Source organism: Convolutriloba macropyga, chromosome 13 (assembly GCF_964194025.1).
Source record: "Convolutriloba macropyga chromosome 13, txConMacr16.3, whole genome shotgun sequence".
Lineage (NCBI taxonomy): Eukaryota > Metazoa > Xenacoelomorpha > Acoela > Convolutidae > Convolutriloba > Convolutriloba macropyga.
This window is the reverse complement of record NC_134480.1, coordinates 7,022,787-7,045,366: the sequence shown is the minus strand read 5'-3', so window position 1 is coordinate 7,045,366 and position 22,580 is coordinate 7,022,787. Positions and strand designations below refer to the sequence as shown.

At 36.8% G+C, this 22,580-nt stretch overlaps 1 protein-coding gene across 7 annotated transcripts in view; it reads left to right on the top strand.

The window, feature by feature from the left end:
- LOC142351457 (uncharacterized) overlaps positions 1–21,971 on the top strand; it is a 140,586-nt gene extending 118,615 nt beyond the window's left edge. For 6 of the 7 annotated variants that reach the window (XM_075403473.1, XM_075403474.1, XM_075403477.1 and 3 more), the window contains exons 4-8: positions 13,241–13,355; positions 13,517–13,671; positions 16,422–16,598; positions 21,353–21,560; positions 21,795–21,969. In XM_075403473.1, coding sequence (XP_075259588.1) covers positions 13,241–13,355; positions 13,517–13,671; positions 16,422–16,598; positions 21,353–21,560; positions 21,795–21,895 — 756 coding nt within the window. In that variant the 3' untranslated portion in view covers positions 21,896–21,969. Of the gene's footprint in view, positions 1–11,289; positions 11,394–13,240; positions 13,356–13,516; positions 13,672–16,421; positions 16,599–21,352; positions 21,561–21,794 lie in introns of all 7 variants that reach the window. The other variant, XM_075403478.1, reaches the window with a different exon arrangement.
- The last annotated feature ends 609 nt before the right edge of the window (positions 21,972–22,580 follow it).

Below are 22,580 nucleotides of genomic sequence, written 5' to 3'. Positions count from 1 at the left end.
ATTGAAACCCAAGAGTTCAAGGTCAGCCATCAAAAACTTCATTATGATATCACAAATCATTGATATAAAAGCACTGCAAGTGCATGCATCGTTTCCTTATCAAGCAATTATTCTGGATCTTACAAGATTCTTACCAATACTACATATCTTGGAATTGCTGATAAGATGGAGCATATCTTGTAAAATCTTGTAACACATTGCATTTCTTGTAAGATCATTTAAGACCAAGTGAATCAGAGTTCTACTGTTTATGAGGTATGGAGGATCGATGTCTACAGTACAGAGACGGCATTGGTAAATTTATCCAGCTTGACCGCGGCGTTGACGTCTGGTGCTTTCTGGCAAAGGGCGACACACCAAAAGAAAGCTTTGTATTTTGTTGCATCCCAGCTTGGGATGCTGAGGCAGGGTGTTACTATCTACTATCAGTATGAAATATTCCTCAAGTTCCTCTACTCGCTAGACTTTCAGACAATAAAAAAGCGGCCTCGAAAGCTAATAATTAATTTTCAAAACTTCAGTGATTTTCGCAGTTACTGTGCTTCAATTTCATAACTTGAAAGCGCATCTGATCAAATTCCTCGCTTTGTGTTTTAAGAGTCATGTTATAGCAGAGCTCGCTAAAATGTTTGAGACCCTCAACTAATACATTAATTATTCATAGTGTGAGAAAATCTCTGAGAAATTGAAACTGAGAGTGTTCATTATATATACCGATGAAATGATTTAAAATGTAAAACTGTAAGTAGTTGTGTCTCATGAATCACTGACCAGGTGGTATCTAGGGCACCTTACAACATTAGCCCATTGCTCTAATGTCTGACGCGCCTTGGCATAACGTCACGAGCCTGAAAAGAACCATTGTACCTCGTTACACAGCTGCTTGGCAGGGGTTAGCCGCAAATGTACCGTTAAATTGTGTATGTTATCTCACAGAGTCATTATCTAGACAACATTTGATGGGTCAACAGGTGCGGAGTAGCGAAGTCTGCGGGGCGGAAGTTCAACGATCTCATTTTACTACATTCCCGCGTCTTTGACTTCTGGTGCATGTTGGAAAAGGGCGACACGCCAGAAGACTTCATTGTATTTTGCTGCATCCCCGATTAAAATTCCGGGACATGACCTTACTGTTAGTTTTTATTTGTCTTCGGATCGCTTTACTCGCTGAAAAACATTGCACGGGTTTACAAGTTAATCATAAGTTTTAACTTTTTTGCAAAAAAATCACTGAGTTCAGCAGCTGCTCTGCCTAAAATTTATAACATGGAAAACGCATCTGATCAATTTGCTTATTTTGCGTTCCGAGAAAAGTCAGGTCATAGCTTTGGAGCACACCATTGATTTTTAAAATTTTAGAGCTTGAAAAGTCAATAGTAAAAACGAAAAGAAAATACTTAATACTTGCTGCTAGAACACTCGCAATCTGAGGGGGCTTCATAACAAAAAATTACCTTCTGCGATTCGCACTGTGCACTAAATTTATTGTGTGTATTTTTAAACATCAGTTTTAACAATGCGAATGCGAACTTTGGTTGTAATGAGAACATTGGATGTCACGGGGCCAAGTCTTGTTGTTTGCGCAACATTTTACACAATACACCTTTAGATGAAAATTGCTGAGGAAAAAATATACATAGCAAAACTTGAAAAATAGTTCATATACAGAGTTCATATACAAATAATCGCTCATTTTTTGTCATTCAGCGGGAATTTCATCTAGTGAAAGCTCCTCAATTAGTGTAAGATAACTTCAGAGCCTGTTTCACGTGAATTTACGCAAATTTGTTGTACAATCAATATTCATAATTAGGAATTCGTTTTGGAGTTTTGCTGAAAACTCAGATCACAGGAAAGTTGATACTTCAAGTTTGTAATCATCGCTTCTAGGTTTGACATTTTTTTGTTATAAATTTTATGAGTCAAAGAAATATAAATATGACTGTCTATTTAAAAGTTATCATAAAGATTGGAAGATGTAAAATGCACAATTAATATTAATTGGGGGTCTTAGCTCATGGGGAAAGGGGAAAAAACAATACCTTTCATACTAGCTGCCCGCCTTCCTGATGTCTATCGAGTCGTGGCAGAAAAACGCACATCGAAAGAAGTAGAAGTGCTTTAACTTTTGATACTCCTAATTTTTCAAGTCCCGATTGGAAAGTTCCCTCAAAATGAAAATGCCTTTACCTTGGGCCAAACTCTTGGTAAAGTTTTGAGGGCTGACATAATATTAGTTACGGGGTCTAAAAGTCTATGGGGGCCAGAGGAAGGGCAAGGGTACAAATATGACACGGCTCGCAGACTTGACTTCGGGACCATCTTGGTACAACTTCGAAGAGCAGAAGGCATAGTATCTTGTTGCATCTTGGTTTGGAATTCTGAGACATGACGTTACTGTTAAGCTTTGTTTGTCTTCGATTCGCTTTACTCGCTGAAAACATTGCAATCATTCACAAGTTAATCATAATTTCTGACTTTCTCTATTTTTGCAAAAAAAATTAGCGAGTTCATCAGCTAATCTGCTTGAAATTTACAACATGGAAAACGCATCTGATCAACTTGCTAATTTTGCGTTCCGAGAAAAGTCAGGTCATAGCAACAATCGCTCAAATCATTGATCTCTCCACTTCTACGTGAAGTATTCATTGTGTAAAGAAGTTCCTGAGAAATAGCAACTAAGACAGTGCTTTAATTACAGTTGAAAAGATGTAAAATAAATCTGTTAGTTTCTGAATTTCAGAATCCACTGGGTAAAAAGTTTAATGGTAGGTTACATGGCATCCTTATACTACTTACCCGAGGCGTTGACTAAGGGATGCTTGTTGGCAAAAGTTGACACACCAGAAGGACGCAATGCATTTTGTTGCATCCCAGCTTGGGAGTTTGTTGCATCATCGCCAAAAAAGTTTTGAACGTTCAGACAATAATCACGTGGCCTCAAAAGCAAACAATCATTTTTTTGCAAAACGTCAGCAAATTTTGCATTTACTCTGCTTAAAGTTCATAACATGGAAAGCGCATCTGATCAATTTGCTCACTTTGTGGTCTGAAGAATCATGTTAAAGCAAAGCTCACTCAAGCTCTTCGAGACCTTCCCCTACTTGAAATATTGATATTGTAAGAAACCTCTGAGAAGAGGAAAGTGAGACTATTCATTATAAATACCAATGAAATGATGTAAAATGTAGAACTGTTAGGAAATGAGTTTCATAATTCACTGGCCAGGGAGTTGAAAGGACAGTTTACGCCAGTTGCCCGTTGCCCTAATGACTGATGCGCCTTGGCATAGCACCACGAGCCTGAATAGAACCATTGTACTTCGTTAGACAGCTGCTTCTCAGGAATTAGCCGCAAATGTACCGTTAAATTGTTTATGTTATCACACTGAGTCATTATCGGGATAACATATGAATGTTTAACAGCTTATTAGGTATGGAGTATCAAAATCTGCGGAACGGCGAGTTCAGTGATATCATTCTACTACATGCCTGGGGCCTTGAATTCTGGTGCATGTTGGAAGGGGGCGAAACGACAAAGAAGGCATTGCATTTTGCTGCTTCCCGGCTTGTTACGTCTTTAAACTGCTGCGTCGCAGATTTAGCTGCAAATGTTTTGTCAAAATGTAAATGTTTTCACAGTGAGTCACAATCTAAATTACGTATAGAAGGTTATCAGATTATTAGTTATGAAGGATCAAAATCTGCAGGCTGGGGAGGGCAATGGTAACATTATACTACTTGTCCGTGGCCTTGACTTCTGATGCATGTTGGAAAGGGGCGCTTGAGATGCTGAGACAAGACGTTACTGCCAGGTTTTATTTATCTTTGAATGCGTCTAATAGCTAGAAAATATTGTGAATGGTCACACACTTATCACGTGGCCTCAAAATTTATTATTTTTTTTCTTGCAGAAAATGTCTCTGAATTCCGCAGTTACTCTGCTTAAAAATTGTTACATGGAAAGTGCATCTAATCAATTTGCTCGTTTTCTGTTTCCAGAAACCACGTCATATCAAATTTTGCTCGAATTTCAGATCCCTTCTCCTACTACAAGAGACATCCATCGTTAAAACAAATCTGAAAAAAACTGATACTGTCTATTATACACAAATCAAAGGACACAAAAAAATTATTTGTCTTTGAGTGTGATAATCCGCTGAGCCAGGGGTTTAATGGTACAACTTACTCTGCTTGCCTGCGGCCCTACTGTCTGGTGCGCCTTGTCATAATTCCACGCACCAGTTTATAACCAATAAACCTCGTTATTGTGCTTCTTCGCAGTTTTAGATAGGAACGTTCCGTCAAATTTGTTTGTTTTTGCACTGAGTCATTATCTGGATAACATATGGAGTGTTAACAGAAAAACAGTTGTGGAGTAAACAAATCTACGGGGCGGAGAGAAATAGGGTGTTGAAATAAGTCTACACTTTGGAAACAAGTCAACATGACTTCTGATGCATGCAGGTACAAGTTGACCAACCAGAGGAAAGCGTTGTATCTTATTTCATTCCGGCTCTAAATTCTGAGATATAAAATTACTCTCAGTTTAAAATTGTATTCAAATTCCTCCACGCGCTAGAATGTAAAGCAAAGGTTCACACATTAATCACAAGGCCTCAAAAACTTTTAAACCTTTTTCTTCGATCAAAAAGTCAGTTTTTTTTGCAGGCACTCTTCAAAAAGTTCGTTACATTGGGAATTGATCTAACAATTTTGCTCATTCCGTTTTCCGAGAACAGTCAGATCACAGCAAAATTTGATTGGGAATTATGCTTCCAATTTTTGACCCTCCTCCTCCTTAAGAAATCTTTTTTTGAAAATTTTTGGAAGAAAAATGATACTAAGATTGTCTCATCTAAACAGATCAATTGATGTAACATGTACAATATTTCGTTAGTGGGAGTTATAGTCCAAGGCACCAGAGGGATAATTTGATCACTTGTACTCCTGGATTGTGTCTTTGAAATCTGGTGTGCATTGGCAAAGCCCCGCGCACCAGAAAACAATTGTATTCCGCTATAAAGCTTTTTTGTTGGGTTACACAGAAACTCAAAAGCTAATAACCAATTTTTGCAAAAGGTCAGCAATTTCCGTATTTACTCTGCTTAAATTTCATAACATGGAAGGGGCATCTGATCAACTTGCTGATTTTGTGGTTTGAAAAGTCATGTTATAGCGGAGATCGCTCAAATTCTGTGAGAACCTCCCATACATGAAATATTCATAGTGTAACAAAACCTCTGAAAAAATGAAACAGACTATTCAATATACATACCTATGAAGTGATGTAAAATGTAGAACTATAAGGAAATGAGTCTCATATTTCACGGGCCAGGGGGTTAATAGGACAATTTACGCCTGTCGCCCGTGGCCCTAATGACTGGTGCGCCTTGGCATAACGTCACGAGCTTGAATAGAACCATTGTACTTCGTTAGACAGCTGCTTCTCAGGTGTTGGCTGCAAATGTACCGCAAATGCACACTGAGTCATTATCTGGATAACATATGAAGGTTTAATAGATTATCAGGTATGGACTATCAAAATCTGCGGAAAGGGGAGATCAATGATATTATTCTACTACATACCCGCGGCCTTGACTTCTGGTGCATGTTGAAAGCGTGCGACACGGCAAAAAAGGCATTGCATTTTGCTGCTTCCCGGCTTGTTACGTCTTTACACTGCTGCGTCTCAGATTTAGCTGCAAATGTGTTGTCAAAATGTGAATGTTTTCACACTGAGTCACAATCTAAACATATGGAGGGTTATCAGATTAACAGTTATGAAGGATCAAAATCTACGGGCTGGGGAGGGCTATGGTAACATTATACTACTTGTCCGAGGCCTTCACTTTTGATGCATGTTGGAAAGGGGCACTTAAGATGCTGATAAATGAAGTTACTGCCAGTATTTATTCATCTTTGAATCCATCTAATAGCTAGAAATTATTGTGAACGGTCACACACTTATCACTTGGCCTCAAAATTTATTCATTTTTTTCTTGCAAAAAAAGTGAAATCTGCAGTTACTCTGCTTAAAAAATGATACATGGAAAGCGCTTCTGATCATCTTGCTCATTTTCTATTTCGAGAAAGGCAGCTCATATCAAATTTTGCTCAAATTTTAGTTTCCCTCTCCTACTACAAGAGTCATCCATCGTTAAAACAAATCTGCAAAAAAACAAGCAACTCAGACTGTCCATTATTATCAAATCAAAGGACACAAAAAGTAAAATTAATTGTGTTTGAGTGTGCTAATCCGCTGAGCGATGTGTTTAATGGTACAACTTACTCTACTTGCCTGCGGCCCTACTGTCTGATGAACCTTTTCATAACGCCACGCACCAGATAACAACCAATATGTCTCGTTATTGTGCTGCTTCGCAGGTTTAGATAGGAGTGTTCCGTCAAAATTTGTTTTTGCACTGAGTCATTATCTGGATAACATCTGGATAACATCTGGATAACATATGGAAGATAACATATAGATAACATATGGAATGTTATCCCTTATCTGGATAACATATGGATAACATATGGATTTTGGAAACAAGTCTACTGGATGGAGAACACTATACTACTTACCCATAAACATGACTTCTGATGCATGTAGGTACAAGGCGACACACCAGAGGAATGCGTTGTATCTTAATTCATCCCGGCTTAAAATTTTGAGATATAATATTACTCTCAGTTTGTAATTTGGTTCGAATTCCTCCACGCGCTAGAATGTATAGCGAAGGTTCACTCATTAATCATCTGGCCTCAAGAATTTTTAAACCTTTTTCCTCGATCAAAAAGTCGGTTTTTTTCTCAGGTACTCTGCAAAAAGTTTGTTACATTGGGAACTGATCTAACGAATTTGCTCATTCCGTTTTCAGAGAACAGTCAGGTCACACCAAAATTTGATTGGAAATTATGCTTCCAGTCTTTGACCCGCCTCCCCCTTAAAAAACCTTTTTGTGAAAATTTTTTGAAAAAAAGTGATACAAAGATTGTTTCATCTGAACAGATCAATTGATGTAACATGTACAATATTTCGTTATTGAGAGTCATAGTCCAAGGCACCAGTGAGATAATTTGACCACTTATACACCTTGATTGTGTCATTGATATCTGGTGTGCATTGGCAAACCCCCTCGCACCAGAAAAAAACAATTGTACTTCGTCCATGTTTGTACAAACAATTGTACGACGTGGTCCATGTTTGTACAAGGTCAAGCAGCAGAAGGCACAGTATCTTGGTGCATCTAGGTTGGGGATGCCAAGGTATGACTTTATTGTTAGGTTGTAAGTCTGTTCGCATCCGTTCATTAACCAGCAATCAAAGCGAACGAGCACGCATTAATCATGCGGCCTCCAACGTTATCAAACTTTTTCGTCAAGCAAAAAATTGAGTGATTTCCGCTGTTACTCTGTTTAAAATTTGTTACATGGACAAGTCATGTGAACAACGTGCTCATTACGTGTCCCCAAAAATCAGGTCACAGCAATGTTCAATCCAAACTTATGTTTTAAACATTATACTCAATCAGCTAAAAACTACAACAAATTAGACTCAATGGCCCAATTGAGGTCTCTATAGCTCAATTGATGAAAATTTCTGCAAGCCTAATTTTATTAAATTTATTAAAGCCTAATTTTGTTGAGTATTGTTTTTGTATCCTACAGCCAGAGGATAGTGTCCACCCACATATCTTTTCCGCCCTACCATCTACTTCATCTACTTAAATCCTCCAACCACGCATAACACCAAAAATAGTTATGTCTGAGTTTAATGTCAAATAGATCAAAGAGCATGTATCAAATTTGATTTGTCGATCCAAGTAGCAAAATCTATCTGAGCAAGAACCTAGAAACGGTTATATGGTTTGGAATGTTGACTCTTATTACTGTTCGGAGTGTGAAATTTAGGGTTATTTTCCATTATATCCCCCCAAAGCCTTTTTTTCAGATAACCTATACCGTAAGTATACCGTAATGGGGGGCTGTAATTTCATGGGGGCTGTAATGGGAAAGCCCTGAATTTAGATATGATTCTCTCAGTATAGCGCGCTCCACCGTTATATTCTCACCCCAGTTGAGAGGTCGACTTTTTGAAAAGATTTATAAAGTCTTCATGGGGGGTAACTTCCCTACCTTCCCTACCTTAAATACACGGTCGACTCCCTTAGTGATATTCGACCTAAAGTCTTTTCATAAGTCGACCAATGGTCTTTTCATATCCAATATTGGTCCACCAATAGTCTGCTCATATCTGATATCGTCGACTCAAACTCTTTTCATAAGTCGACCAATGGCCTTTTCATATCCAGTACGGTCGACCTTAAGTCTGCTCATAGGTCTCTTTTAACAAATGCTAGGTGCATTTTTAGGGGTTCATGGGTACTTTAAACTGAGTGTTGAGTACCCCGTATGTACAAAGACAGCATCAAACATGTCAATGATATGAAATAGAAGGACAATATGTTGGAAAACTGAAGTAAAACAGTTAACACATGAAACTACATTATATGCAAAAACGTATTTGTCAAAACTCAAAGTCGACCATTGCCATATTGGTTGACCTAAAGTCGACCATGACCATTAGGGTTGACCTAAAGTCGACCATGACCATAAGGGCAGACAAAGTCGACCAAGACTATTAGCGTCAACATGAAATCATTTCATACCCAACATCGGTCGACCACTGTCTTTCTATACCCGATATTGGTCGACCACGGTCTTTTCATAATTCGACGTCTCAACTGGGTTATCCATCGGTTTGCCTGTTCGCCCGCTTGTTACGCCTGCTATTCACAACATATTCCTACGGGCATGACGACTTTACCCCTCCTAACGAATTATAGGGTCTGATCCGTTTGTACCTCCTCCAGTAGGTTATTCGCCCCCCCCCCATTTACAGAGCACGTGCTAGTACATAGTAATTTGTTTTGTAAAGTAATGACACGTTCGTCGGGAGGTTGCAAATGCACGCACTAGACTGGGGGGGGGGGCACAAACGGAAAAGATCCCAATTAAATTATTTCCCCAAATCGTTAACGGATCTATTCTGTTTCGGCCCCAGCTTCGTAGGAACACAAATTTTACTTTCACCACACACACACACAAACGTGCTATTTTTTACATTGTGACGAGCTATGTAATAACACATAAATTGTAATTTGGGGCATAAAAATACACAGGGGACTGAAATAAAAAAGATGTATAAATACTTGCTTTTAAATGACCTCTAAAGCTCAACTTCTCGAATGGTTTTGGCGGTAACTTAGGGTTTTGAAAAGCACAACTTGCCGTCTGAATTTCGAAGTACTTAATTATTTATCTCAAACACTCATGTATCGAAACAACATTTATTTTAATTGCAAAACTTTTCTCGAATATGAGTTTTCGACACCAATAAAAGCACTATTTGTTTTGTTAAAGCATAACATAATTTGTAGAAGCGAAATGGCTGAAGTAAAAATGAGATAACTGCATTTTTCTGTCCCTGCATTTTAAAGCATATCTCATCCATTCGGAACATTGCGAACAAGCAAGAATGTCGAAGTGACTTCTGTAGAGTCACATAACCATGCTTAAAGCACGAAATGCGCACTTTTTAAAATGACAAAATTCAACGGAAGTCAACTTCTAGCTAAGTAGCAACTTCTGGCATTTTAACATCTGACACTGCAGATTTTCCTCATTTTAAAATGTGATCGTGTGTTTTAATTTAAATGCAATACTTTCTTTTGAGCAAAGTTATCTAGATGGTCTCTAAAAGAACGAATGGCAAACTTCTGTAGACTTTCTCAGACTTATGAAGGCAGTTCGTACAAATAGAGCCTTCGGCTGTGACGTTAGGTCAATTGCGTGACTCACTCACACAAAAAATGACTTCCGAACTCACTTAATGAGCTTTAAATTTTATAATTCTTTCTAGTTGAAGATCAATAGTGTTTATCTAAGTATCGCCAAAAGTATATGCCCTAGTTCTTGAGTATTAGAGTCTTGAGTTTTTGATTTTGGTTATTAGTTTTGAAAAAGCTCTTTAAGGTTTTTCCTTATAGAGAGTATGTGTCACAGAATAAAGGACATTCCGGATCCAACTCGAAAAACCTAATGGTCAGTTAAAGGGTGGTCAATCTGTCTATCTTAATTCTTTATTTGGTTCAATTCATGGACGGCCACAAGCGTCTATCTTGGCTATTTTCCTGCAGTCTGCCGGGAATAAACCTAACATTTTTATCGCATAAGTTTGTTTGGACAATTGAAAACCTTTTTGGGGTTTTCCTGGAATATATAGCGTAAAAGCGGGACAATCTCAAACGTTTGGACATAGAGGTGGTAAATTAACATATTTTTGCCCCGTAAAATTATAACTTTATTCTGAAAACCAAAAATGTTAATTTTGCAAAGTAAAGCTCTTGTCATTTTTTTTTAAAATCTGAAAACTGAAACAAAATGGAGCTGTTCCTAAAGTGCGCAAACTCAAAAGTAAACAAAAACTTATGTGTTGTAAAATTTTGTGAACTATTAAAGAAACCATGCGTTTTTGCAAATATGTGGTCCGAGTTATTGAGTGAATAAATCCATCTTTATATTACTCCTCCTAAAAAGTGGTGTAAGGTTTGTACTTGGTGACATAATTCTTATGCGAGGGACAAATTCTAATTGTAAGGGACAAATTTCTGTACTTGAGGTAATTAACTTATGTACGGTAGTTGCTGATGGGCGAAAAATTTTTGTTCTCCTTCGCCTTGGTTATGAAACTATGTGAGTGTTAGATTGCAACAAAAGGCATGCATTAAATTGAAATTGTGTAACTGTTGATGTTGTATAGATGTTATGTATTTGCAATAGATTGCAAGGGTGGTTATTCAAGTAGTTTATGCTTGTTTTGCGTTAATTTTTATTTGCTTTTTGCTACGACTTCGTTAGATACAGTTGTTCTTATTGATTTCAATATTTTACTGAATTATGTCTTTCTTTCAATTTCAGACATCTCCCCGTTTAGAGCTTTTCAATTCTTAATTCCCCACATTTAAACTTCCTTTTTTGACGTTTCTTATTCGATTTTGTCTGATTTGCTTATTATTTCTCCTGACCCTAATCTAGAGGTTGAGCTGGTTCAGAAGGATATTGAGCTAGATTTTACCTCAAGATTTTAGAAACTTGGTCGTGAATTCTACTACCAAAAAATTTATGGCTAGGATACAATTCTCATTGGTAAAGGCAAGTGTCTTTGTGTTTTTTGTCTGAGAGATATCAGTCCTTAAAAACTATTCTGGGGTTGAAGAGTTTTTAGCAATTGATTGGGTCAGTGTAAAGGACAAGCCTTGTGGTCGGCGCGATTTGAGATGGGTGTCCGTGGAGACTCTTGAAGTGATTGACTTCTTCTTGGGCCCTCTTGTGAGTATTAGTCATTTATATTTTCAAATAATGGTTTTGTTATTGTGTGTCTTTCACGGGCTAACCTAACCTATTGGAGGGGATATGTTAAAGAGGTAGAGAAAAATCAATATAGGGTTGTAATAACACATAATTTTCTGCGATTTAGTTTTTCGGGAGATTCTTTGTGAGAGGCAAAATTGAATGGGCGCACGAGTAACAAAAAGCTCTTAAGAAACAGCACAGCTATGGGCACTGCATTATGCATGGTGGGAGCCGAACTCAGCCCAGTTCTTCAAAAAGCGTACAATTTTTTGAATTCGTTGAATATTCCACAGAGCGTAATTGTCAAGCAGAATACAACGTGGAGCCTTGGAAGGCAGAGTGTTGAGAACATTGTCAAAAAATTTTCGGGAGGCAATAAATGGTAAAACTTACATTATATTCTTTTTGTAATTTGTTCAACTTTTGCTTATTGTGCGCTTAGGCGTTTTTCTTATAAGGGATTAATTAATCCGTATGGAGAATAAAGAGGATTTGTGTTCATCATTTTTTTGCGTTAATGATTAGTTGCCCCAAAATTTCGATAGCTCTCCCAACATATTCAAAGCCTCCTCAATAAGTTCCTGGTGGGTTTTTTGTTTCAAGCCTTCCGGTCTTTGTCTCTGATAGCAATGTCAATTTTTTTGCCTTCCTTGTCCTTAATGAAAAAATTTCGCCTTAATTATTTTTGTATCCCCAGTAATACGTGATGTTAGTTTTCCTGGTCAACCTATGTCGACTCCTCTTCTTAATCTCTATGTAGATAGTTTATTATTAATTTTGTTTCTTGCATGAATCTATTCTGAACTTCAAGTGAAAATTTGAACCGATCTCTACAGTCTGTGAACCTTTAAATGAATTCCACTTTTAATTTTTTTTCAATATATAGCGTCCGAAACTCGTCAGATTCAAACAATTCTGGTGCTTTTTTAGTTATTGGCGATTGGTGTCTTCTTGCTAATTTGAGTGGTGGCTAGTGTAGACATAGCTTCTAATGAAAGGAGTAATTTATTATCTACACAAGAAGCCGCATCTTGATTAGAATTTTTGCCTGAAAAATTGAAACAAGTGAACATTTTGTATGTGATCATGGGGTTTCAGGAGGGAAGCTGAGGACCACTGGAACTAGAGGTACTAGACAAAAGAATTTTTTCCGATGTAAGAAGAGTAAAAATTTAACCTAGTTGAAACTGAAATAATCTATGAATGAGAAAAAGAATCTTTTTCGAGGGTAGCCCATTTGAACAAAGTAATTTAAATCAAATTCAAATTTAAAACTTGTTTGTTGAATAAATTTATTAAGATTAATTAGATGAGAAGCTGCTCTAATAAATTGATTGATTAGTATTTCTTAGATGAACTCCCTCTCGGGGAGCCCCATTTTTGCTGCTGGTCCGTACTATTGATACTTAGACGGCGGGGTTAACCACGGGGCCACATGTATAACTTTTGAGTTAAGCACCTAATTTTGTTCTTTGCAAATAGTCAGTAGTAAGAAAGTATAAATGCAAATTTTAATTAATAGTTTGTTAAACAGCATCAAATATTAACAGAGCATGAAGAGATAGAACAGGTAATATAGTGGATGCGAATAAGATTGAAATGGCACAAGTTAGCTCAGGCTCATTCATTTTAACTAAATTTTAGTTTAGACAGAATTTAGGAGATGCTATTCATAGCTCAACTCAAAAACTGTGCTATGTTAATATTTTCTGCCTTAGAGAGAATTCCTGGTTAAGCAATTATCAAAAATTATTCTACGTTAAAAGTTTCCTCAATAAATTGAGATTCAGATGTCGAAAAGCATAATGTTGGCTGTGGTTAAGATTCACAAGAAGAACATGTTGCTGTATCTTCTTGGAGAGCTGCAAAAGACAGCAGCTGAAGTGCAGAGACTGAAAGGATTGTTGGCAGAATTACAGGCCGATGTTGATATTCAAGGTATTCAAGCCACAATTGGACATAGCCAAGATTTCAATTAATCGAAGCATTATTTTTGGACATTAGAAAGAACTTTAATCAAATTAAATAAAAAAAATTAAATAAAAAAAAATTGTTTGATGAGTTTTTTATTGCAAGATTTGTTCCAATTGTGCCCTAAGAGATTAAACCACCAAAAACAATCACCCAAACAACCCCAGTAACCTCAGAAGCCGACCCAATTCTTGCAGCTGATGAACAGTCTAATATTTCATGTCCATGTACACCTAATTCAACAAAGCAGAAGTATCAAAAGACGGCAAATTCTTCATTTCAGGCAAGTTCTTTCAAATTTTTGGAACTTTGTTTCTCCCTGTGAAGAAAAATTTTGTTTTTCAAAATTCCTATGTGAAAACCAAGTGCGTTTTTCACTGATTGCTGCTTGTATAACCTAGTAATAGTTAATCAACGACTCGATCGTAAATCTGCAGATCAAAATTGAATTCTGGAGATCATGTGGAAATTTGTCAATGAAGCTTTTTCTAAAACCAACATTTGCACGTAGCAAATCGCTCGCGATTCTGATGCATACAGAAACAAAATTGTTTTAATGAAGCCACAGAAACCAAGTTCCCTCACCTACGAGCTTAAAATGCAACAACAACAACGACAACAACAGCAACATGTTAAACGCAACTATTGTGTCCCCGTTTGTGTCCCCTCCCAGCTTATTGAATGCATATTATTTGTATCCCCGACACATGTGCAAAATTTTTACATAATGATTGATTTACTAAGTAATGTCACGTTCTCTATAAATGGGGGAGCATAACGTACTGTGGAGTGGATGGCACAATGGGAAACAATCCAAAGTATTAATAGATACGGCCATATTCTACCTGGCGAAAATAAACCAGTTTCAATTCATTAAGCTCTTGAGAACTCTTTTTGGGTCTCTCCCGTTATAGCCCCCCCCCCCAGCTTAGTGGTCAAATATCCTATAGCGCCACAATCAAGGTAAACATAACATAAGAGGGGCTATAAATTCGTGGAGGGCTATAACGCGAAAAAAACCTCTTTTCAAATTTTTTCGGCAAAATAACAACCACAGTGAACCAAAAATTGATACACTTTGATAAGAAATTGATAGGATTTTAAGAAACAAAACCGTAGCAAGATAAACAGGAACGATCAACCGTAACGTTCCAAGAGATACAGGGCTCAGCAGGATTTCGTATGATTAAGCAAAACTTATCTATTTTAACAATAGTTACCACAAAATGTCGGAAAATTTAGCTTCCATTAATTTACTAACCAAGAATTGAAATTTTTTCTAGCATATTGGATCTTGAAATACACGCGGGCTTAGTATGTTCTTCGAACACATTTTATACAAGACCAACTTCTCCAATGTCTCATAAAAAACTAAAAAAAGACAGATAAAATACACAAACCAAAGAAAAAAATAGTCTAACGTCGTCTAACACACTAAATTAGTTATTTGAGTAGCAACAAATTTGAGGCACAATTATTTAAATTTAACTAATACAACGACTGCTAACAATGGTAGGTATATTTTTCTAACACTGGTGACATCAAATTCAAAAAGGGTTGCCTGTTAAAAGCGCTGAGACTATCAAGCCAAGTCAAAAATTATGCATTTGTTAAAGAAATGGAAAACTGATTTACATTTTACAAACATGTAAAGTCCACAAAAAGATCACATATAGTGACCCAAAACATAGAAAAACCACATAATAGAGACGATATATTGTTAATAGAGATTTATGCAATTCACAAAATAGTACTCATCTACCATGTTTCAAAGAGCAAAATCATTAATGGAAATTGAAGGTAAACAATTTGATATGGAAACTTAAGAAAACATCGTTTATTTTTTCCGTTTCTTTCCCTAGAAATGCTGGGCCCGCACTTCGGCCTCAGAGCATTCAGTGCTGAACCAGCACATTTCAAGAGTTAAAACTTTTTTTCAGTTCTGAAACATTGCATCTGCAGAATAGTTTAAGTATCTTCATGTGCAATTCCTTCATTGATTATATTGAGGACATAGAGCTGGACCACGCTGAACTTATCCTGTATAGCCTGAAAATTACTCATACACCAATGTTAAGTCTGAGCAGAACAATGTCATAATTTTGTATATTATAACTGGTAATTGCTATAGTAGTATACACACTCTTTTTACTTAAGCTACTTTGTAGGCAATTACCACATAGCCCATTTAGCTTAGTGGTTACGACTTGCTACGCATATTAAATGACACAAGTATCCACGTAGAAGTTCGAATCGCATATAAAGCAAACCGTGCTGGCGGGACTTAAGCTGAACATACTTTTTTCATGCAATAGATTTTACTGAAAGACTAGCCAGTGTAATTTGGGACATGAACAGAGCACTGGTGATCCAGAAAGAGAACGTCTCTAGACTGATTTTGTCGCTGATTTGCTCTGCCACTAACCTCCGGGGAGTTATATACAATATGAAACAGTTTTGCTATCTGATTTGCTTCAGATATTTTTTATGTGCCAATTTTTATCAGGATCTAAGCAAATTGCGCCAAAAAACATTCTCGATTTGTCTTGGTGAGATCTTGTCAGGATCTTGTCGAGGTGTTACACGAAATATTTGCCAATCAAGGTCTTGGCGTGATGTTTCAAGTTTTGCAAGTGTTATCAACATTTCGATTGACGGGTTAAGGTGTCTCAAATTCTATGTCACTGGGCTGTTGTGAATGTGGTCTCAGAAGAAGTCTCAGTTTTTGTCTGAAAAGCTTTGGGTTTGTTCCCATTATAACCCCCATATTCAAATAAAGGCCTTAAATAATATTAATACGACAATTGCGTGATTTGGTTGAACCCAATTAAGCGCCCTCTATTAACTTTGGGTTTATTAAAAAAGATTTCACTTTATGAAAAAGTTAACTTATATTTGGTTCCAAGAAAAAAGATATCCTAATTGTTCCTACCGATGAAAAAGGTGAAAACATCAGCTGTTATAGTGATGTGAATTCTAACTTAGCTGTCATTCGTTTCTTGATTTGAAATTCATTTGTTTGTTTTAATCAAGAGAGCTCGTAGTGCTGGAACAAACAACAAAAGCAAGAAAAACAGTGCTAACAATAAAAACAACAACAACAACAGATGCTGCAGAAGTTGTCTTGATAGAGGAGACACGAGCAGAGACAGAATAGATAACAGCTGCTGTTGTTGCAGATGTGGAACATCTTTCGACATCAGTTATCAGGTATTTAGACGGCCATGAACCATAATTTTTTATTTATGAAAAGTAATCAAAAGCAGTAAAATCTATTGTATTAAAAATGGTCAAAACCGGTTCAATCTAATGCGTGAAAAAAAATCAAAACGAAGAATACGATGAAAATAAACCATCCAATTTATGTTTTTTCACAAAAACTTCAAATTGTGAACAGAATTAAAGATTTTGATTCATTTTTATCAGATCAAAAAAGGAAATAGTTTCCTTATCCCACTGTAGAAAACAAACACAAACTGAAACTGACTAGTGTAATGGATTGTGATTGAATAAGTGATTGAAGCACTTATTTATTCCATCGACCTTTGATTCAATTACCCGATTCAAATTAGCAGCTGGCTTTGCTTTTTGTCATAAATAATTGTGATATCATATCTAGGTTATAGTAGAATCCTATCAAGCGCCACGAGCCGCTGAGTCATAGTTAAATGAACTAGTTACATTTAACAATTAAATAATATTGGTTATATTATGGATATTGTGTGGCATTGGCGTCTTTTTATGCAAAATTTTTGCTTAACCATTTTTGGGCTTCTGTTCACGAACATTTTTTGACTTCTCATGTGTTAGGGGGTCCGTTCAGGCGCAGCTACTTTGAAAATGAACCAGTAGTGGATTCGAACCAGCATCTCTTACTGGCAAGCCTAGAGTGCTACCCATTTAGACCAACTGGTCTTAAGCTCTAGAACGTGTGCATCTCCTATAACCCGTTCACACGTTCTTTCTTGTCGAGGCTCCATTTCTCTAACCAAGTATAAGTTGAACAAGTTGAGCTTCTTGTCAAGCTATGTCAAGCTTATCTTATGCGCAATTTACATTAGGTTGTTCTCTCTCAGCCTTCTGACACTCCCCTTAAATTGTGCATCTTCTCTTTCACAGTTTCTAACTATCTTGTCTTTCTTTTGCGGTTAAACTCAGACACTTGCACGCCTAGTGTGCTACCCATTTACACCAACTGGTCTTAAGCTCTAGAACGTGTGCATCTCCTATAACCCGTTCTGACGTTTTCTTTTTCTTCAAGACTTAATTTCTCTAGCCAAGTGTACATTGAACAACTAGAGCTCCTTGTCAAGCTATGTCAAGCTTATCATATGCCCAATTTACATTGGGTTGATCTCTCTCAATCTTCTAACATCAAGTGACTTTTTCACGCTTCTTCTCGTTGTTTCTAATTGATATCAATTGCTCTCACTCCTAAGTAAATTTTGTTGTTAAAATAAAAGCGTTTGTAGATTGATACAGGTCCTTATTGCGCAGTGATGACGTGAATAAGGCCAGGACTCCCGAGGTGATTGGTGCGAATTCCCCTGGTAAGATGTTTTGCAACCTTAAATAAATTTATCTAGGCTAAAGCCCGTGAATGCAATTGCCCCGCCTAGTTTTGAGATCAATTTTCCAACATTATACGGTTTATGTTTTTATTAATTGCTCTTGAACGTAGTTCATAGCACTTATTGTAAACGTGTGTGTCTTTTTTATGCAAAATTTTCGCTTGAAAATTTTGACATTTCGAGTGACTTTTACGCCCTTGACTTTTTGCATTTCGCGTAAAATTCCCTCTCAATCACAATTTCAAGCAGCTGAACTCAATTGGCGGCAATTTGATACTAAAAGTCAAATGAAAAGTGTGCCAAAACTGGTGTCATTTTTTACATTAAATCTTAATAGTGGTATATGTTAACCTCTAATGTGGTTATTTGAAGCCCACTATAGAACTTCTTAGTCCCATTTAGGCCCCCCCCCCCCCCGACTGAAGCAGGCTGCAATTGATTAGAGCTCCCACTAGTCGTTCATGAGCAATTCTTCCGATGTTTAGTCGGTTATGTTAATACTCGGTGGTCCAACTATTTTTTAAGAAAAAATTTTAATGGTTTTAATAGCCTCAATAGAACGAGACTTGCAGAAGCAGTTTTTAATCGTCAATATACCGGTGTACAGTTGCCAAATTCAAATATTCCTATCCTACTAGAGAGATAGAAAAAAAGGTTCGATTTCAAAAAAAAACAGCAAAAAAGCGGCGAAATAAATTTCGGTCGGAGTTGAACGGATTTTGCCTTTTAACTGCCAAAAATGTGTCAGTATTACGCCTACACATGTGAATGTTGTTCATGCGCTCAAAATAGCCAAAATATGCGCAAAGTCATAAAGTTTCCATCCAGAAGAAAAAGTGGAAACTTGTAGCGACAAAGCTAAATTTGTTGCTGCTTTTGAAGAAAATTTTTGACACAAAGCTACATACACACAAGTTAATTGTTCCATTTGTATTAAAATTTAGGCGAGAAATTCATTAAGCTAAACTCAATGTTTAACAATCAATCATTTTGTTTGACTTTCACGTTTGTTCCATTAGGCAAAAAATTCAAGATATTTGTCCCATTTGCATTAAAAATTAGGCGAGAAATTTGTTAGAGAAAACTCAATGTTTAACAATCAATCATTTTATGTTGACTTTCAGGTTTGTTTTAGTGAAACGATGTATTAGGTAAAATAGATCCATGAAGCTCGCTTTTGAACAACCTTGACCTTGAACTTTTGCTTGAACAAATTTTCGTCTGACCCAATTAAATTTTCGTCCGTAAAAACGAGATAAAGAGGTAGCGACCAGCGTGCTTTAAGTGCTCTTAGAGCCTTTCATCTCTGTTTCAGCTCAAACTGTTTTGGAGACTTATACTTATGTATGGTGTGAAGGGTGGTTCTGATAGGTTAAGACCCTACTATTAACACCCTCCCCCTAAACATCCTTAGGGTTTTGATAATAAGTTACTGAAAAATTTTCATTGGCCATGGAATAGTTTTCAATATTTAAATATCACAAATTTTAGAAAAATTTTTGATAAAACTTGCATTTTTTAAAGTTTTATTGAAAATTTTTGTCGCTTTTTAGGCTTCTGCAGCCTCCAGAGCCAAGGAGACTCCTCTGGGGTTTGATAAAATGTTACTGCATATTTTTTAGACGCAATGGAATTTCAAGATTTTATTATCACGAAATTAGCAACTTTTTAAAAAATATTTGCAAATTTTTTTGAATCTTTCTGAAACTTTCTTCAAATTTTCCGGCACCAGGGTCCCAGGGACCTCCTCCAAGTTTTGATAAAAGCTGCTGCATAATATCTCGAGATAATGGAATGGTTATAATTTTTTTAATGACTCCAGTTTTGAGCAATTTTTGAAATTTTTAATTTTGTAATCAAATTTTTGGAAAATTATGATCATATTCCATTTTTATGAATCTGAAAGAGCCAGCAAAACTATTGAAGGCTTGATATAGGGATACTGGATGTTCTTTTGAGACGATGAAAATGTTTTGGAAATATTAATATCTTGAATTGTAGCATGATTAAAACTTTGCATTGTTTTTAATACTTTCTGAATATTTTTTTTATTTTTCTGAGTATAACGATCATTACTGACCAACGAAACTTTTTTAAGTGTTGCAGATGGGTTACTTAACGGAACTCGAGAGCCAAAAAAAGTGATTTTGAACTTTTTGTCACTGCGCAATCTGGAAACTTTTGTTTTAAAAACTGCATCAGTTTTTTTTCTATTTGATTTAATTATTAACAAGTCTAGAAAACTAAAAGTTCCAGAGTCGAATCGCATCATGGAAAATATTCCTAGCTCTCTCTGTCTCTCTCTCTCTCTCTCTCTCTCACACACACACACACACACACACACACACTCTTTCTCTCTCTCTCTCTCTCTCTCTCTCCTCTCTCCTCTCTCTCTCTCTCTCTATCTATCTATCTCTCTCCTTTCTCTCTCTCTCTCTCTCTCTCTCTCTCTCTCTCTCTCTCTCTCTCTCTTGTGGCGTCATGTCATCATCCTCATATTATCCTCATTAACACTCAATAGCAATTTTTAGGAAATCATTGTTAATTGCTCTCAAACGCAGTTCGTAGCAAATATATTATTCCTGTTTCTTTTTTATTGAATTTTTTTTCTTGACTGTTTTTTTTCTGACCCCTTTGACTTTTTTGTATTATATTTTAAGGGTAATTTAAAGTGTCGAAGACATATTTCTTACTCTTTAGAACATCTGCTGTTGTTAAATTGCTTTTGATTGAATGCCCACTTTGTCACTTTGAGTGGTAAAACTGTAAAATTAGATTTCCATCTGCTGCAAAGGGGGGTAGTATTGAGGTGTCTGACCCAAGCGACCTTAGATCGGAAAATTGTAAACACTTTGTCTTCTAATGGGTTCTGATCATATCTCCGTGAATTGTGTTCAAATCCAGCCATCTTTGATCAAACCTTGCCAAGCCCGAGCCCGCCTCTGAGTACTGATGTTTGTTGCGAATTTCGAAAGACCTCAAAGCTCTCGTCAGACTTTCCCAGACATTAGCGCGACCTATGACCAGACCAGGTGCATACCTTGTCCTCTGGCTTTGCTGAGACACATAATCAGACTATTTTCCAGGTTGTGCCCTCGGATCAGCCCGTGCCAGGCCGAAATTTCCTCTGATCACACTTCTGCGCGACTATAATTCTATCCATTCTTTGTAGTTTAGTTCATTCTATACTTCTGCCATCATGTGCAACTCAAAGATCATTTCGGCCTTGGACTTCAACCTGGGTCCCCTTGTGTCTATGAATAACCAAATATAGCCGGGAGTTTGATCTCTGACACAAAAAAAAAAACAATTTTTCGAAACTTTGTTTGAAAATGTCGAAAAATAAAGTATATTTTTCAATTTTTTCAAAATCAACTCTTGTATGTGCAACAGGATCTCAACGGTGATGAGGATGATGATGAAGAAGAAGAATCTGAAAACATTGGAGATGATGCGAATGAAACCTATGACTGTGGAGGGCAAAACTACCCACCACAAGCAGTGCCTCCTTCGACTGTTCCCATCACTAGTAGGAGACCCATAACCTCTGCAGTGTCTAATCTTGCGGCCGCTGGCGCAGGAAATGCTAACAGGAACTATGGCAAGTGTTATAAAAAAGAGGGTAGCATAAATATTTAATTCCTATTATAGACCCCCCCTTTTGGGTATATTTCTAACATACCCTCCAACAATTGTAAATTGTAACATTATGGTGGTGCGATATTATTGTGTGGTCTTTCCGATGGGAATTTTTCCAGGATTTTTTTTTGCAAAATCTAAAATTGCGTGTGTGTGTATGCGTGTGATGTTTGTGGCAGATATTCTGTGTATGTAGGTGGTTCCAGACCGAGGAGTCGACCTTGGGTCTGTTTGTGTGATGAACAAATGCCCCCAACTTCTGCTGGTGGATACACAACAGCATCATACTGCTACTGACCCATCTACAGAATACAGATTCTTGTGACCAAGAAAAATAAAAGTTTTTGCTATGTTAATTTTTCTTCATCTTTCATAGTTTTTCAATTAGTTTGTGATGGGTAAATTTATACATGCAAAAGTGACGACTAAAGTGACAACAGCATCATACTGCTACTAAGCCATCCACAGAATAGATTCTTGTGTCACATTTTTAATAGCCGCACAGCGATAGCTGGGGCTATTATTGGCCTTCTCTTGGTTTTTTTTTTTATTTCGTCGTCATGATTTTTGTTACGACCATATGACGTCACAGCCACTTTTTGTTCATTCGTTCATGCAATTTCAACTGAATTGCATGTGTGACGTCATTTTTCGCTCTTATTGGAGCGAGTTTTTTTGTTCATGCGCATGATTAAATTTTTGGTCACACTTGACTTACCTCACTCTCAAAAATGACTTCCTCACTTTGAAATTGACTTTTATTTACTTTAATTCAAAGAGATAAAGTCAAGTGGGTGTGTGTCACTCTAAATGAAGGTTATTTGAGATCAGCTAATAGTGGCAGCAATAAGTTATAAAGTTTTTAAATCAAAATATAACAGATCAGCCATCAATGAATAGACGAAATTTTTTGGTCTGTCTTTTTTTTCTGTTTTTCTTAGACTGCCGATCTACGAATCTATTGCGGCTATTTTCTGGCAAT